Source organism: Prosopis cineraria, unplaced genomic scaffold, assembly GCF_029017545.1.
Source record: "Prosopis cineraria cultivar Desert tree isolate PC_DT_omini unplaced genomic scaffold, ASM2901754v1 PC1, whole genome shotgun sequence".
NCBI lineage: Eukaryota > Viridiplantae > Streptophyta > Magnoliopsida > Fabales > Fabaceae > Prosopis > Prosopis cineraria.
Genome location: NW_026555332.1, coordinates 58,883,285 through 58,900,147, shown reverse-complemented (window position 1 = coordinate 58,900,147; position 16,863 = coordinate 58,883,285). Strand labels below are relative to the sequence as shown.

Here is a 16,863-nt window from a genome sequence, read left to right as displayed (position 1 = left end):
CAAAAGAAAACAAGGCCTGGGATCTGAGTGCTAATGGGTAATTACTAATAATTATTATTTAATGGACTGATTTCGCTAACCCCTATCGTTCGCTCTTGCTCGAGCGGTCTCGGCATATATGTATTATGTCCAGTCGACCACCTGTTGACCTGACTATCTCTTCTTGCCTCTAAAAATCATGGTCACTTCTTGCCATTTTTCCTCTTCCCTTGCTTTTCAACCCCTCAAGACCCCTAAATCGCCCATTGACTTCTCATTCGCACGGTTCAGAAATCTGACCTGTACTTCCGCACTCGATGCCCCGAAACCGAAGCCTAAATTCGCCCCGGATAGGCACAAGGCTAGCACTAAAAGCCGCAGAAAATCTTCTTACGGCATGTCGAGAAGGTCACTTCTCAAGAAAACATTCAATCAAGAGCAAGTGAACTTCACTGCTCCCATTTCGGATGACCCAGTTGTTGGCATTATCGGAGGTGGCGTGTCGGGAATAATTTGCGCCATGTATTTGGAGAAGCGTGGTGTACGGTCCACTGTATTCGACACGGTTAGTGTTTTTTTTTTTTTTTCCTTTTTTTTCTTTTTTGTATTCTGCTTTCTGGTTAATAGCTGGCTCGTCGGGGAACCTGAGTTGTGTTGGGACTTAGGAGTGCATAGTTAAAACATAATTGTTAATCGAGCTTTTCTATGTTCCTGACCTCAAGTATGCATCAAAGGTCGAATTGTATAATACATTGGTTTCTGCATCTTCCATTTGAACCCTGGGGAGCACCGTTTGACAACCTACAGGTGCATTAGTCAAGAACTCCAAGGAAAGAAAATTGCAATAGAAGCATTGAAGTCTTCCTCTGCAACAAGAAAAAGGAAAAATGGGAATTAATCACCTGTTTCTGCATATTGTTTATAGGGTATTCATGGTGTGGGAGGAAGAATGGGAACCCGAGTTATTGATCCGCAGCCTTTGATATTTGACCACGCAGCCCAATTCTTTACGGTGAATGATTCACGGTTTAGTGAGCTGCTTGATGGTTGGTTGGACAAGGGTCTGGTCCAAGAGTGGCAGGGTACAATCGGAGAACTTCATAATGGTGGTCATTTTGTTCCATTTCCACCATCTCCTTCAAGATATGCAGGCACAAATGGAATGCGGCCACTCGCTCATTCATTACTGTTCGAGGTGATTAATTATTCAATCAAAACATCTGATAAGAAAATAAAATACATTGTTGAGATCAATGTCCTTCCTGCTTCCAAGGCACGGGGGTAGTTGTGCTCAGCTAACTTCCAAGTCCTAAATATATTTGTTAAATTACTAACTTTTTACTAGGAAATGACATTTGTTCCAAAGAAAATAATCTTCTCCATACAACAATAATCAGCAAACCTGTTTCCTCTTTTCTGCTTCTGTTTCCTTTTCATCCCTGACAAGAATCTGACTTTCAGTGCAGACTCACATGGTTAGTGTGGTGAGACCATGCTGGATCAGTAAACTCGAGCCATTCAATGGGATGTGGCACTTGAGTGAGAATGGGAAACCTTGTGGGAAGTTTGATGCTATTGTTATTGCACACAATGGTAACTTAATACGTCTATCTTGAGCTCCCTTTGTGTAGCAACACTGTCTTTTCTGCTGCAATGCCTGAAAACGATGTTTTGGGTTCCAAAATTGCCGTTTGGACATTTTTTGGGGAGGATTTTGACATGTAGCTTGAGTCATTTGACTTGTTCATTTATAGTAACTCTTTCCTGCTCTGTTTTTCTTACAGGAAAATGTGCAAATCGCTTGCTTATGTCATCAGGGCTACCACTAGTCGCTGAGCAAATGAAGGTAGAACCCAATCATATTCCTAATTAGTTCATTTGATTTTATGTAATAACAAACCTTCATCTACTGGTAGGCGCACAGCTACATTCTTTTCATACTCTTATTTTTGTTGTCTGCTATGCTAGAGGTTAGAGTTGAGTTCAATATGGGCCCTTTTAGCAGCATTTGATGATCCACTTCATCTCCCGGGCAGCACAGCTGCAATACCTTTCGAAGGAGCTTTTGTGAAAGGAGTTGATTGTCTTTCACGGATGGCCAATAATACCAAAAAACTGCTGAAGTCCCAAAGTGGTGGTCCTCACTGTTGGACCTTTTTGAGTACTGGCGCTTATGGAAAGCAAAATAAGGTTCCGCAGGTTTGTATACAAAATGACTATCCTATATTTTTTTCTTATGCTGACTTCGATTGTGAGGTCACGTCCAGGCCTTTTGTTTGGTTTGAATAGGCATGGGAAGTAACGATACACTATCACCGTGCTTAGATATGTGGTTTTGCACTGACCAGGACTCTTCCTATATGTCTTGCTTGCATTTTCGACTTTTTATTTTTGGCCACGTTTTAAATCTGAATTCCATTCCATCGACGACTGTGTTTATCAGGAAAATATCCCTACTGCAACTGCAACGAAGGTAAAGGCAGGCATGCTAGAGGGTGTTGAGGCTGCTCTTGGATTATCAAAAGGATCGCTTCAAAAACCATTCTATGCCAGGCTCCAATTATGGTAGGAATTCAATCTTTAAGTACCAAGTTTGATTGCTTTGACAATGTCGTGCCATCATTACGACGAAGCCGGAATTGAAAAGATTTCCGTCTGGCATATAAGATAACAATGAAAAATTCACGGGTGAGTATAATTTGGGTTGTGTCATAGTTACCCTTGACCTGCAGCTATCCTTGAGAAAAATCATCTGGATTCACGTGATTGCAGTTATCGGATATTTTCTATACTCAGAAATTGTGCTAGCCTCTAAAATGACATACATGGATGCATGCATAATTATTGTTTATATAGCTTTGATGCTCGTTTTTGCCTCAGTGAACGTTGGCTCAATCAGGATGTTCAATACCGATTTGACTTTTATCTCGTTCGACGTACTTTTGGATAGAATGTTAGTCACGTACCCATAGTTGCATCTCTGATGTACTTGTTCGCCCCAAACCTCAGTCTATACCAAGCTTAGAAGATAAACTAAAATTATTTATCATGTTACTGTTTCAGAGCTTGTATAATATTAGATCAGCTTCAGGAGCAGTATTTGTGGACGAGGAATTAAAATTAGTGTTTAATATACGAAAGGAATTTTTGGTTGACAATATTTTCAGTGATTTCATGCAATCTGTAGCAGTGAAATAAAACATTGTTGTTTAATATTTAATTATAATGGACCCACATATTTGCACAAAGCCCGAGATGAAGTGCATTACTTAATTAACTTACTACACTTACTATATTTTATATAGATATTGGTATGTTGATGATATTGATTCTGACATTCGATTAATGACTTGCAGGGGTGCAGCTCTACCAACAAATACACCTGGCATTCCCTGTATCTTTGATCCTTATGGAAGGGCCGGTATATGTGGTGATTGGCTGCTAGGTTCAAGTATAGAGGCAGCAGTGCTAAGTGGAATGGCTCTCGGCAACCATGTAATTGTCGTTCCAAACTTCGTGAATTTTATTAACGCAACGGATAAACTAAATGGTTGTGCTTAATTGCTTGACACAGATTGCAGACTATTTCCAACATGGAGTTAATCATCCTTCAGATTTTGCTGTTGGTTTGGAGCAAGAATTTCAACCGCTCACAAGTCATGATATTGGACAATTTCCAGGCTTAGAACCACGAGAAAAAATGAACGAGATTGAGATACCTCGGCCTGTAGAATAGACCTTCCTCCGATTACTAGGTACTAAACTGTGGTTACTCATTTACTCCATATCGACTGGCTAGGAAACAAAGAATCTGAATTTGCTGGAATCAAAATTGCAACTAGAAACATTCTTTCATTAGCAAATAAACGAACTATAATCCTTTCCATTCTACAAACGAATTTACAGACAAACAACCGCTTGCTACTTTCTACTTCTTGACCTTCTTGACAGCCTCTTTTTTGGCCGGCGATTTGACGCTCTTGGGCTTCTTCACATTCTTTGCCGCTTTGACCACCCTCTTCCCGAGAGAGGTCCTGGCCGATACCTTTACCGGCCTCGAAGTCGCTTTTGCACTTCTTGCAGATGAAGGTTTGGGTTTGGGAACGGCTTTGGGCTTAGCCACCACTTTTGGTTTAGCAGAGGGCTTAGATGCGGCCTTGACGGTTGGCTTTGGGGGCTTCTCCGTAGCAGGAGCCGGCTTTTTAGGTGGAAGCTTGAAGGAGTTCTTGACCTTGACGAGCTTGCCGGCAGCCACGGACTTCTTCAAATTGTTCAGCAAGAGCTTCCTGAAAGTGGGAGGCAAATGCTTGTGCTTCTCCTCGATGAACTTGGTGATGGCATACTGGCTGGAACCGGTCCTCTCCTTGAGACTTGCGATCGCATCCGCGATCATCTAGCAACCCAGCAAATACATATTATCAATTATCACGCCCCACAAGGATTATCAAAAACGAAAAATGAAGATTAAAAAGAATACCTCGGCGAAAGGTGGATGTGAGGGCGAGGGTTTGGGTTTCCTCGCGACGGCAGATTTCTTGGGCTTTGGCTGGGCAGAGGCGGCCATGATCACACTTACGATGGACTACGATATTGATAACCGCTATGCATATGGCGGAGGATTATCGGTGGGTGCCTATTTATAAAGCCAGAGGGAATATTTTTCCGAGGTGCTGATTGGTGGAAAACGCAGTCGCCCGGATCCGCATCCCGTTTGGTTTAATGTTTAAATATGATCCGTCGGATCTAGATTTATCTACGGTGTAGGATCCTATCCCGACAAAGAATTGAAATGGTAGTCACATGCTATACACGGAGGTGTGTTTCTCCGTGCGTGACCTGGTGGATAATTGAGTAAAAATGTATTTGAATTTTCGGTATATCACACTTTCGAGTTTCGCCGAGGACCTGAGGTTTTCTTCACACACAAATGGAATGTAGAATATGTATTAGATTTAACATTGAGATTAATACTTTTATGTTATTGTAACAATGATATTTTAATTTCATATTCATATTAAAACTTTCTATAACCCTAAAGAATATCACGTTGGTATATAATAGGGGTAAAAGAAAAAAGAAAGTTTCCGAGCAATAATAGTTTTGGGCACATTACGCATTGATGTCTGCAGGAACCAGGATGCGAAGCTAATGAACTATATATATATATATATATATATATTAATTAAATTTTATATATTTGGATTGGATATGTCTAGCAACATGAGTGATAGAACGCTTGAAAGCCAACACAAATGACAGTAACAATGTTTCTATTGACTTGAATGGCATGGCTTCCATATCGCCCGGAATATTGTCATCATCGCCCTGTAGGATTGACGATTTGTGAGAAGATCGCAGATGAAGTATCACCAGAATCTTGGCTTGTCTCATGCTCACATGTATGGCTAAGCTTTCCCACCTCGTTGTCTATCAAGCTCACTTCTTGAAACTCACTTTCCTCCCCTTTTGAAGGGTGACTTGACTCGTTCGTGTTTTCTTGGAGGTTGAGAGCAAGTTCTAGATTCCACAACAGATCATTCATTGAGGGCCGGGCAAGCCTATGATCGCTCAAACACTTCTCTGCCATGGCTACAAACTTACTCAAACTTTTTGGATTGATCTTTCCTTTCAGATATGGGTCAATGATATCCTCCAACGTCCCTTTTCTTTTGCAGCTCAGAGCCCAATCCGCAAGAGACACTTGTTCCTTTGGAAGGTTTGCATTTAAAACTGGCCTTGCACACAAAACCTCAAACAAGACAACCCCAAATGAATACACATCAGACTTCTTGGTCAACTGTTGTCTCCTAAAATATTCAGGGTCCAAATATCCAAAGCTTCCCTTTACCACTATACTGACATGCCCCTTTTTCATGTCCGGACCTGTTTTGAATAACCCAAAATCTGAAACCTTAGCAGTCCAATTTTCATCCAACAAAATGTTAGTTAACTTGACATCTCTATGAACGATAGTGTATTTAGCCCCCGTGTGAAGGTAGTGAAGCCCTCTTGTAGCTCCAATGCAAATCTCCAGCCTTTGCTTCCACGACAAAGTAGAAAGAGATTTGTTGCCCTTGTATAGATGCTCCCTTAGGGTACCACGTGCCATGTAGTCATAAACCAAGCACATCTCATTCTGCTCCTCACAGAACCCAATCAAGGACACCAAACGCCTGTGTCTTAGTTTTGAAAGCATCTTAATTTCAGTCTGGAACTCATTCGCTCCTTGTTCTGATTGTGGATTCGACCTTTTTATGACTACTTTCATCCTGTTGTTGATAACACCCTTGTAAACCTTCCCAAATCCTCCAATCCCAATAACATTAGATTCGTCAAAATTCTTGGTCGCTTGCTTGATCTCTTGTAAGGAGAAATAGCGGCAAAGACCTTGAGCCATGGCTGATAAGTTACTACCAGCATAGCTCTTCCCTGACATTGTGGACCTGCTGCCATTTGTAAGGGAATTCCCATAAATTGGTAGCCATGATGTATGTGAATCTGATCTCGGTGCTCTCTTCTTCTTCTGGTACACAGCAATGTATATTGCAGCTAAGAATGCAACTCCTGCAGCTCCTCCGGCACTTAATAATACCGCTTTTTTGCAATTGCTTTTGGGTGTGTTAAAGGTTTCCAATTGCTGCTCACTCTTCATGAGCATATCTAACGGTCGAGGATTTGGCCCAGCTAAGGTTGTGTCATTGATCTTGAATATTTCTACCCCGTTCAATATCGCGTCATAGTACTCAGGCTTTGTTTCGGGCGATGGATGCAGAGCAATCCATAATTGCTCATTGCTCTTCCCATTTTGTATAATCACCGCATAATCTTTATACATTGGCGCCCCTTTTTGCCCTGTCCATGCCATTACATCTGCTTCGGCCTGTGCAGTTTGATTGTTCATGTAGATATTGAAAACTATCTCGTTCACTCTATAATAATAGTAGTCACAAAAGTGAAACCTTACTAGGTACATGAAATTTGGATCAACTTGGAATGTCCAAGTGAGGTTATATCCTATGTTCACATTCTAATCATTCCCCATTAATCTTGATGTAGAGTAGATACTGGGTGGAGCAATGTAATGCGGTATGGTTTGGTAGTTGATAGTGACATCATTAGCAGCTTCATTAGTGACACCAACTGATGCACTATATAAATAAGGTGTGTCATCGTACCATGTCCTTGTCAGATTAGAATCTTGGAGTGGGGATATATATTGCCTACCAACATTGAGCCTAAACATTGTTTGCAAATTAAAACTTTTTACACCCACAGTTTGGTCAGAAAACCCAACTAACATGGCTGAGTCGAACAAATTTGGCATTTCAATCACCTCAATGCCGTTCACAATGGCAAAAGCTTGATCATACTCGTCTGATGGCTTAAAAGTAACCTGGAAGAAATTAATCAATTATAATTATCAATCTCATATAAAGTCTATCTATATATGTGCATGCTGATATACCAAAAACTCTCATAAATCTTCACACAAATTGATTTTTTAATTGAGGTTAAGAATTTAAAAAATGCAACATTACCGTGAGAGTATCTGAATTCAAATGGGCAAGGGAATACTCTCTGTTAATGTAAGCTTAAGACAGGGCCTGACAAGTAATAGAAGCACTAAAGTTGCTCAAAAGTGTAACGCCATTGGCTGTTGGGGAGAAATATGAATTACTTGGATTATAGGAACCATACACGGAGGGATAAAAGTGGAGGCAGAGCCAATAACGCTTGTCAGGTTGAACTGGGAATTTATATATTGCCTTCGAGGTGAAAACTCGTGCCCACATGTAAGGAATCTTAAACATGACTGAAGGGTCTTAGTACGACGCTTTAAATGTTGTGGAATCACCTCTCGGCAGGTACTTAGTATCGGCCTCCCATTGCCTTCCATCTGCATCCTTGCCGCCACCGTCGGCCAACCCACAGCCCAAGATCAATGGCTCTCCGCTCTTGGCCCATGCTTTGTGGGCTTTCAGGAGACCCAGGATGCACACAAGACACAACAACACACTTTTCTGACTATACATGATGAAAGGTAATTGGAAGGGTTGTTGTTCTTGACGTACACCCAGAAAGAAGAGATTGGTTTCTTGGATGTCTAAGCCATCTTGATCATAAGATGGCTTTTGGGGAACTCCTACCTAGCTTGAGGAACCAAACTAGGCAAGAGCTAGGGATGAACTCGTAGTTTTGATGTTCAAAAATTTGATTGTGGGATTTTTTTTCCCCTCTTGTTGCTCGTACCAAATGTCAAAGAAGGTTGTTGAAAAGCAATGATTGGGAGAGAGCACCGTAATTAATTGAATGTATTTAGTTATCATAAGATTGGAATTTAGTTATCATAAATTTAGGATGGATTTTTCCGGACAACATGTGGACTCATCATTCGTTCAAATAACACACCATCACTTTTCATTTCCCTCCTACAGCAACCAGGAGAGAGAGGCCAAGAAAAAAAGTGTCTCTTCACCTATCACTCTCACTGGGGGCTTCTTCATCAGTTCCCTTCTCAAAAATCGAACTAAAATAAATATTATTTATCAAAATAAAGTGGCGCTAGGTTAGTTTAAAAGTAATTTTTAATTTTTAATTATTTATCAAAAATATTAAAAGAATTTACAAGTTGAAGTTGATGGAAATAAATGTTTTGGAGGCTCTAACTGTGTTACTATTTTTAGAAGTGAGTGTGAATTTGGATGGTTGGGACTTGAAGGAAGCTATGAAATTGAAAAGGAAAATAAAAATAAAAATAAAAAGAGGGATAAATTCAGAGGAGGAGGATATCTTACCCAAATGTAGCAGGCAGGTATCAAAAATTACGCGAAGATGTTAGAAATGAATGGTAGGAGAGGAGCATTGAAGCTGCTGCGAGTGGTATTTATGTAGAGAGCTGTTCAGGCTGGCAATGGGCGAGGCATTGAGGCCTACCCCACTCCTCCGTGTGCTGGAACGACGAGGCAGCTTTGATCGCTGCCTCCAATGAATAAACCAATGGCAAAGGAGGAAATCAGGCACTCGGTGGAGGAACAAATGAAGCAGGTGACACCGCCGACAACTCCGCTGTGGAAGAAGAGGAAGTGGCTATCAAAGCCGTTATCACTAGGCGATACGTCCAGAGAGATTGCATGGGAGAAAAGGCGATCAAGGTCGGAGCGAATCAGGAGGGCGGCAAGGAGTCATGATTTCTACAATCACGTGACGGACGAGGACCTGAGTGAGCTAAGAGGGTGTATAGAATTAGGGTTTGGCTTCAATGAGGAAGACGCCCAAGCATTGTGCACCACATTACCAGCACTTGACCTCTATTTCGCTATTAACCGCCAACTCTCAGCCTCCCCTCGCTCCTCTTCTTCCCCCAGCCCAACCGCAACCAGTGACCCTAATGCCTGGAGGATTTGCAGCCCTGGTATGTATATACTCATCTTGTTGCAACTCGCAAATACCATTCCTCGCTGATCTCATGAATTAAATCACAATCCAATAATACTTAAACACTTAAAGAAAGATATATAAACAACAAAGACATGTTATTACTTGTGTAGAAAGAAATCCAACATGCAGTCATCGTTTTTAACGTCGTGGCTTTATTTCCAAATAATTACAATATTCATCACTTTTTAAAGCTATCATTTACATGTGGACCGAGCTATCACCAAAACAACTCATTCGCTTCAGAGTCTATTATTTACTAACAGCATCACACATGAACACGGCTCTCCACAAAATTGTGCATTTGATAATTTATTTTTCTTTCCCCACAAAATTCTCTCGATAATTTGAGTCCAAGTTATTTTAGTTGTGTGTGTGTGTGTTATTAAGCCAATGTATATGAGTATATTTTGACACGATGAAAAATAAATGGGAATGTGAAGGAGAGGACCCGGAGCAGGTGAAGACGAGGTTAAGGCACTGGGCTCAAGCCGTTGCGTGCTCTGTGATGCAGTCTTCTTCTTGACGTCAAGTATAGGAGGTGGTGTACAGAGGTGGTGAAGATGAAAAAAATAATTGTAAAAAATAAAATAAAATAAAAGAATGAATAAAGGGGAGAAGTTTATTAGATTCCATCAGTACGAGGAGGCTGAACCTTCAGACTCATCAAAGGTAGCGTTTCTAGCAATGAGATCATCAAAAAATAAAAAATAAGAAGTAAAGAGAGACAGGAAAAGAGAGATGTGCAGAGTAGCTTCCCCAGAGGCCCAGACATTAAGACATAAATGCCATATTCCCTCATCTTTTGTTTTCTTGTATCCCCGACACATAATATTTTGGTTTTGCCTTCTGTTCTGCCACGGCCTTCCTTCTCCCCCTTGCACCCCCATTTTGTTAGTTAGATCTCTACGCTCAATGCTTTTTACAACAGCCAAATATACCTGAAATTTGTTTTTCTTCACTAAACCTGTTCTCGCACTTGTTTCTCCTTCATCCCTATTGATTTAACTATTTTTTGGCAATGAATGATGATGCTTTAACATGACTCTAGTTTAATTAGTTTTCTTGGAAAGCTTTAGTTAATTAATCTATGAAATAATTAATAATATAATTTTGAATTATAGGAAACAAGTCGTCTGTAGCACGCACTAGGCCTTCAAAGTGGATAGAAAACAAAGAGAACAAGCGTGAAAAAAAAAACTAGGGATAGAGTGTAAGGCCTAGTTCCAAACATGGCTGAATTCCTATCCTCCACAGAGTTCTTCGTAGTTATTCCCTCTGATTTCATTCATAAGTAGAGCCAATAATTTAGGTTAAGCCTGACAGGCTAGTCCAAACTCATCAAAAAAATTTAGGGCCAAGCTAAAAAAAATATTAATTTTTTATTGTTTGGGCTATTTGGGCCGCCCAAATACCCAAATAAAAAAATAACTTTTTAAAAAATATATAAAATATGATAAATATTAATTAATGTTTTAAGTTTTATATTATTTTATACCAAAATGCTATATATATATATATATAAGTGTTTTAATGTAGCTATTTTTTTAAAAAAATTAAAAATAGTTATATTTCATATTTTTATTATTTTTAATCAATAAAATATCTCAAAATAATATTTAAAATATATTTTAATATTTTAAGACCAATCTTTTCAAAAAAAATTTTAGTCCTATAAATCATTTGCATATAAAAAAAAATTTTATATTTTTTATAAATTAAGATAATTAATTTTAAAGTAAAAATAAAATTAAAAATAATTTTAAAAATAAAATTTAGGCATGCACAAATTCCTGACTATACTACTAGATAAATATAATAAATAGAATAATATTCTTGAATAATTACTTGGTTATTATCCATACTAAATTTGGTTAAAAATTAAGAGTAAATTAGAGTAAGAATCCCTTATATGTAAGAGTTAAACAAAATAAAAAGTTAAAGAAAAATAATTTCAAAAAAATAATATTTTACTCATAATTAAATAATTTTTTATATAGTATAATGATGGAAATTTTTTTTATATTCATAAAAATGAAAAGTACAATTTATCTAAAAGTTATTAAAAACTTTAAACTAATTGGGATAATAATTTTAAATTAATAGTCTAACTGTGATTGAATTGAGATCAACTTAATTATAAGAAAATAATATAATTTAATTAAAATATATAAAATATTTATACACGACTATGATAAGAGAAATATTTAAACAACTAAGACATTAATTTACAAGTAAAGAAAACATTCATGAATAAATTATACATAGTACAACAAAATAATAATAGATCTACTTAACTATAAAGTTGATAAGTTATTTTTTATTTTATTCTTTTAAAATTAAGATAATATTTTATGGTTAATAGAATTATTTTAAAATTAAAATTGATTCAAAAAATAAAAAAAATACTTTTTAAAAAGTTTTGGGTATTTGGGCTAGCCCGAATAAGAGCAAAGGTGTTAGGGCCGAGCTTGGCTATATAGGCTTTTTAAAAAGAGTAGAATACTTTAAGCCTGATCCAAATAAGCCCAACCTAAATTGAACCCGACTCGAATAAGTTCGATCCGCCCGAATTACCGACTCTATGACCACAAGGCACAATTTAAGAATCTTTGCTGTCAAGAGTCAAGCCCAGTGCAGAGTTTCATAAACATTTAATGATATCTTTTAGAAACAATTATACATCTCCATCTTCTCATGCACGGGTAATATTAGTCCAACTATATTTTCATCGTGAATGAAATAGGAATGGCAGTATTTTTAAAGCAGCGGTTACTTTTAATAATGTTTTATTATTAATCTGTAGTTAAAATGTATAATTTTTTTTAAATTTTAAGATAGTTGCATATAATTCCCTCACCTTTTAATGTTTAAAGTTAACTCCTTTAATCTTTAATTTCTTTTTTTCAAAACCCCTACCATTAGTTGAACAATATTATTCTCATTGTCACAAGTAATACAATTTAAGAAAAAAATATAATTTTATTATTTTTTATTAATTAGAATAGTCTTTTATATTATACAAATAAAAAGAAAAATATTTAAAAGTTGCAATCAATAGTAGTCAACTAGTTACAAGAATTTTGTTATTTGTTTTGTTTATTTTCTCCCTACTCTTATTTGTTTGTATCTGTTATTTTTTCTTTTGTTACTTATGTTAATATTATGTTATAAATGGAATATGTGTAGCTTTAGAACAATTTTTTTGTTGTTGCAATCAGTGTTTTTGTATCAATTTTGTTAAAAACAACTTATAAAATATTATAGTTTTCTTGTATTAAATGATACATTTTTGTTTATATGATTTTTAAATGACAACTTGTAGATTTTTTTTTCATTTGTTTAATATAAAAGGATATTTCAATTGATAAAAATTGTTAAAATTATAACCTTTTTCTTAAATTGTGTTACACGTGAACAATGAAAATAATATCATTCAATTAAAAAAATGAGAGCATTGTTATATGTATTAAAAGTAAAAATTATAATCTTGCCCTTCCTTAAATTGTGTTAAAAAAATAAAAAAATATTTTTCTCATGTAATTTATTATGTGTATTGTGTTAATCTGACATGACAATAACTATATTAATAAATTAAAACTTAATTAATTGTAGGAAGTTCTAAAAAACAAAATTAAATGTTAATGTGGTTAAATTTAAATGTTTGGAAGTGATGGAGGTCATATGCAACTGTTTTAAAATTTAAAAAAATTTTATATATTTTAACCTCGATATGTAAACATTATATTTGAGTTTTGAGAATGGATAGTGTTTGGTAAATAACATCATGGATCTAATGTATATTCATGAAATGGAATTTTGTCTATCAACTCTAAACTCCAAATTTATTAATGATTGAAATACACTGATGTTCCTTCTATTTTGCTTAAATTATAAAGGCATCTTTTTTATTTTTAAAACCCACACTCTAGTCTAATTTTTAACACAATTAAAAATATTTTGTTAAAGATTACAAAATATTTAATTTTTTATTTATAATTGTGTAGACAATTTTAAAATGATTAATTTGTCCTTATAGTCTATTTGTCTACCATCTCTCTCCATTTTAAGTAACTTTAAATAATTAAGTATGATGGTATTGAAATAATAAAGTTTAAAATATATGATTAGGATTATAAAATTTATAGAAAAAAATATATTGAATAAATTACCTCTTATAATTTTAAGTTCCTGTTTTATTAATTTTTTTACATACGTGTTTAAAATGTAATTTTAACCAACATATTTATTTACTTTTTAAAATCCTAAAAAAATAAGTTTGTATGACCAAAAATATGAATAAAAAAGGTAAAAAATATATCCATTAATTTTTTGAATAACTTAAATAAATTTCATTTATAAAGAACTTAAATAATTTTTTGATAATATTTATATTTAAATAGGAATATTTTGGTCGAACATATGTAGGGCTGCACAAATGCCGAACTAGACCGGGTTGGATGCCAACCCGAAGTCTAGTTTGAATGGAGATCAGGCTAGAATTTTCAGTCCAAGGATTGGTCTAGTCTTGTTGGACCCGAGACCTAGACCGGGTTGGACTTGGTCCACCGAGTTACCGAACCAGTCCAGTTTCTTGAATCTAACTCTATCTAAAAAAAAGACCCTTATATCCCCTTTCCTATTCACTTGCACCAATATCATAAGCTTATTACTGATTGAGTTTTAAAGTGAGCACTGTTTAATTACACATAGTGCTTGTTATGAGATTAATTATGTTTCTTTCAGTTTTTTAGAGTATAAATAATCATCTTTCTCGTGTATTATATGAAGTACAAAAAAGGTGTCACACTATTCAATATCTGTAAATGTTACTGCTGCTTTGTTTTTATTCTTGCTAATGTCGAAGAGCTAGTTAGATATTTGTTTTAATTATAAGTGTAAGATTTCCATTTTTTGTCTCCTGCATTTTTTTTGTTCAAATTACCCTATAATCATATTTTCATGCGACATAGAGAAATGGAGAAATGACAAATGAGGCTATCAGACTTCAGAGTTTAAAGACCGAGTCTAAGGCACATGCGTGAGGGTACTGTTACTGAGCTTAGCTAAGTAAGATTTTTTTTGTAAATAATATAATTATTTAATATTTAATATTTAAAAAATAACCAGGACCGAGCCAGACTAATTGGTCCAAAAGAGTAGTCTCTAGTCTGGTCTAACCTATATGTGTTGTTTGACTCGTTCAATCTAATCTTTTGTTTGGGTTGAATTTTTTAGGACTGGGTCAGACCGGGTCATGTCGGGCCAAACCAAACAAACTGGGTCTGGGATATTTTTGCACAGCCTTAGATTTAACTGTCAATTAATAGTTGGGTGAATGAAAATGATATCTTAAGCTCAAAGGAAGTTTGGGCTTACTAACTATTGATTTAAAGGAGGTTCATAAATGTTTTAAAAATTTAATTTGCATTGATGGTTGTGGTAAATCGTGCAAGAATAAAAAAAATTAAGCCATGCCTAAAATTAACAAGCTTATGCATCAATGAGATGGAAAGTTCAAATAATGATACCATGAGAATTGTGAAGCATCTCATGAGCTAGTTAATTCATGCATTTATTAGCATATCTAAAAGCTTGGTCGAAGGTAGCAATTTAATTTTGCATGATAAGATTTTTGATTTTTAATTATTGATGAGCATTAGAGTTTCAAGAAAATCAATCTAGATGTTGGCTTTGTGGATTTCAATATTTCAATAAAGGATAAAGCTTTCAAGAATGTCTGAGAGCTCAGCCTTAGTGTTAAGATAATAATCAAGAAATCTAATAAAGCCTCTCGTCCAATTTCTTTGCCTATCATGAATGATATTTTCACAAGCCGCAACATCAGAATAATTAACGGAGCCTCCAATGTCAGAGTCTAAACCAATTTCCTTTAGAAGGCCACCACCTGGATTAAGATGTCCCTAGTTCCAAAATTAAAGAATTCATCCTCAATTCAAGGTTGAGGATGTTGATCATGCTTTTGTGTGTTGGTGAAGGCAGTGTTTGTATATAAAGTGTCTTCATCAAAAAACAAAGATTGTATGTCTTTTTCTTTAGATATGCCACTAAAAATAAGCAAATAGTTTTTGCGAAGAATTCTTCTCAAACAAGGACAACATGCATCACTCTTCGAGTTAACTTATTGTTTTTTTTAATTATTATCATTAAAAAGATGGGGCCAGACTCAAAAACCATGATCAAAAAACAATGTCTAAAGTAATGATTGACAACAGATATATAACGATGAGTGAACTAGGGTCATCAAAAAAATAATGATCAACACTTGATGGAAAATGTAATTACACTCTTACATTTTAAATTATACCCGCATATAAATTTACTTGCCAAGAATTTTGACAAAAAAAATTAATTTGCTGAAAATAATATGAATTAATAAAAAAATATAATTATGAGTGTTTCGTATGTTCATGAAAAAACATCATTCTAGAACCATCGAGTCTATTTGATATCAACCAAAAACTAAAATATTTTAAAATATCACTGCAAGATTAGAGGATTAATTTGAAAATAATTTTAGATGAAAAAAACTATAATAACCTTACTTTTTTTTTAAAATTGACATGTAGCCATTCATGAATTAAGAAGCATTCATTTGCATTTAATAAGGAATCATTTGCTACTTAACAAGTTTAAAAATATGAAAAAACTTGGTTATAGGAAAGGATAATTATAGATAATGCTTCAACATGTAACCATTCATTAATTAATAAATACTTGTTCTCATTTACTAAGAAGTCATTTACTAATTGACAAGTTCAATAATATAAAAGAACTTGATTGTGGAAGAGATAAATGCAGATCATGTTTTAACAAGTAGTTATTCATTGAACAAGTATCCATTTATATTTAACAAGAAGTCATTAACTAATAGACAACTTTAATAATTTAAAAGAATTTAGTTGTGAGAAAGAACAAATATAGATCATGTTTCAATAAGTAGTCATTCATTAATTAACAAATGCTCATAATTTTTTTTATTGAGCTAAAAAAAATATGCCAATATCTCAAGTAAACTAATGTAATTGGCTATTTTGCTTCAATCTTTTTTATAAAAAAAATTGAAAGATTGGTATTATAATATTTTCAATTTAAATTTATTTTTAAATTAATTTCCTCATTGCAGTAATATTTAAAAATATTTTAATTCTTATTTAATTTTAAATTACTTTCACGATCCTTCTTCCCTACCTTTATTCTTCATTTAGTCACACTGATTGCAAACATACAATCAATTATAAATTGAGAAAATTATTCTAAGGTCCCATAGAAGCATTCAAAATATACTGAAGTCTCATGAATTCATCAAATAGCTGCCAGATCCCTAGGGACTTAAGGGTGAATAAGTTTGAAAATAAAATTACTGATTTATCCTCTACCATTAAAAAGAAAATTTTGCTTGAACGCATATCTCATGAAACACATAAT

The 16,863-nt window shown here is 35.0% G+C and overlaps 2 protein-coding genes and 1 pseudogene across 2 annotated transcripts; 1 reads left to right on the top strand and 2 right to left on the bottom strand.

Annotated features, from left to right (window-relative positions):
- The first annotated feature begins 96 nt into the window (after nucleotides 1-96).
- Nucleotides 97-3,874, top strand: LOC129286488 (uncharacterized). The gene is made up of 8 exons (XM_054922447.1): nucleotides 97-544; nucleotides 905-1,174; nucleotides 1,446-1,572; nucleotides 1,764-1,825; nucleotides 1,948-2,178; nucleotides 2,423-2,544; nucleotides 3,336-3,474; nucleotides 3,554-3,874. Exons 1-8 carry the CDS (start codon nucleotides 179-181, stop codon nucleotides 3,713-3,715), a joined length of 1,479 nt encoding a protein of 492 aa, XP_054778422.1. The 5' UTR covers nucleotides 97-178; the 3' UTR covers nucleotides 3,716-3,874.
- LOC129286496 (histone H1-like) lies at nucleotides 3,812-4,600 on the bottom strand. Its single transcript, XM_054922452.1, has 2 exons — nucleotides 4,457-4,600; nucleotides 3,812-4,372 (listed from the first exon to the last, which is right to left on the bottom strand). Exons 1-2 carry the CDS (start codon nucleotides 4,541-4,543, stop codon nucleotides 3,908-3,910), a joined length of 552 nt encoding a protein of 183 aa, XP_054778427.1. The 5' UTR covers nucleotides 4,544-4,600; the 3' UTR covers nucleotides 3,812-3,907.
- Nucleotides 4,601-5,296: 696 nt separating this feature from the next.
- On the bottom strand, nucleotides 5,297-12,696 carry LOC129302968 (receptor-like protein kinase ANXUR1; annotated as a pseudogene).
- Between the last annotated feature and the right edge of the window lie 4,167 nt (nucleotides 12,697-16,863).

Coding starts and splice junctions, on each gene's coding strand:
- LOC129286496 (XM_054922452.1), bottom strand. CDS start 4,543: ATGGCCGCCTCTGCCCAGCCAAAGCCCAAGAAATCTGCCGTCGCGAGG. Junction 4,373..4,456: donor CACATCCACCTTTCGCCGAG/GTATTCTTTTTA, acceptor CTGGGTTGCTAG/ATGATCGCGGATGCGATCGC.
- LOC129286488 (XM_054922447.1), top strand. CDS start 179: ATGGTCACTTCTTGCCATTTTTCCTCTTCCCTTGCTTTTCAACCCCTC. Junction 1,573..1,763: donor TATTGTTATTGCACACAATG/GTAACTTAATAC, acceptor TTTTTCTTACAG/GAAAATGTGCAAATCGCTTG. Junction 2,179..2,422: donor AGCAAAATAAGGTTCCGCAG/GTTTGTATACAA, acceptor TGTGTTTATCAG/GAAAATATCCCTACTGCAAC.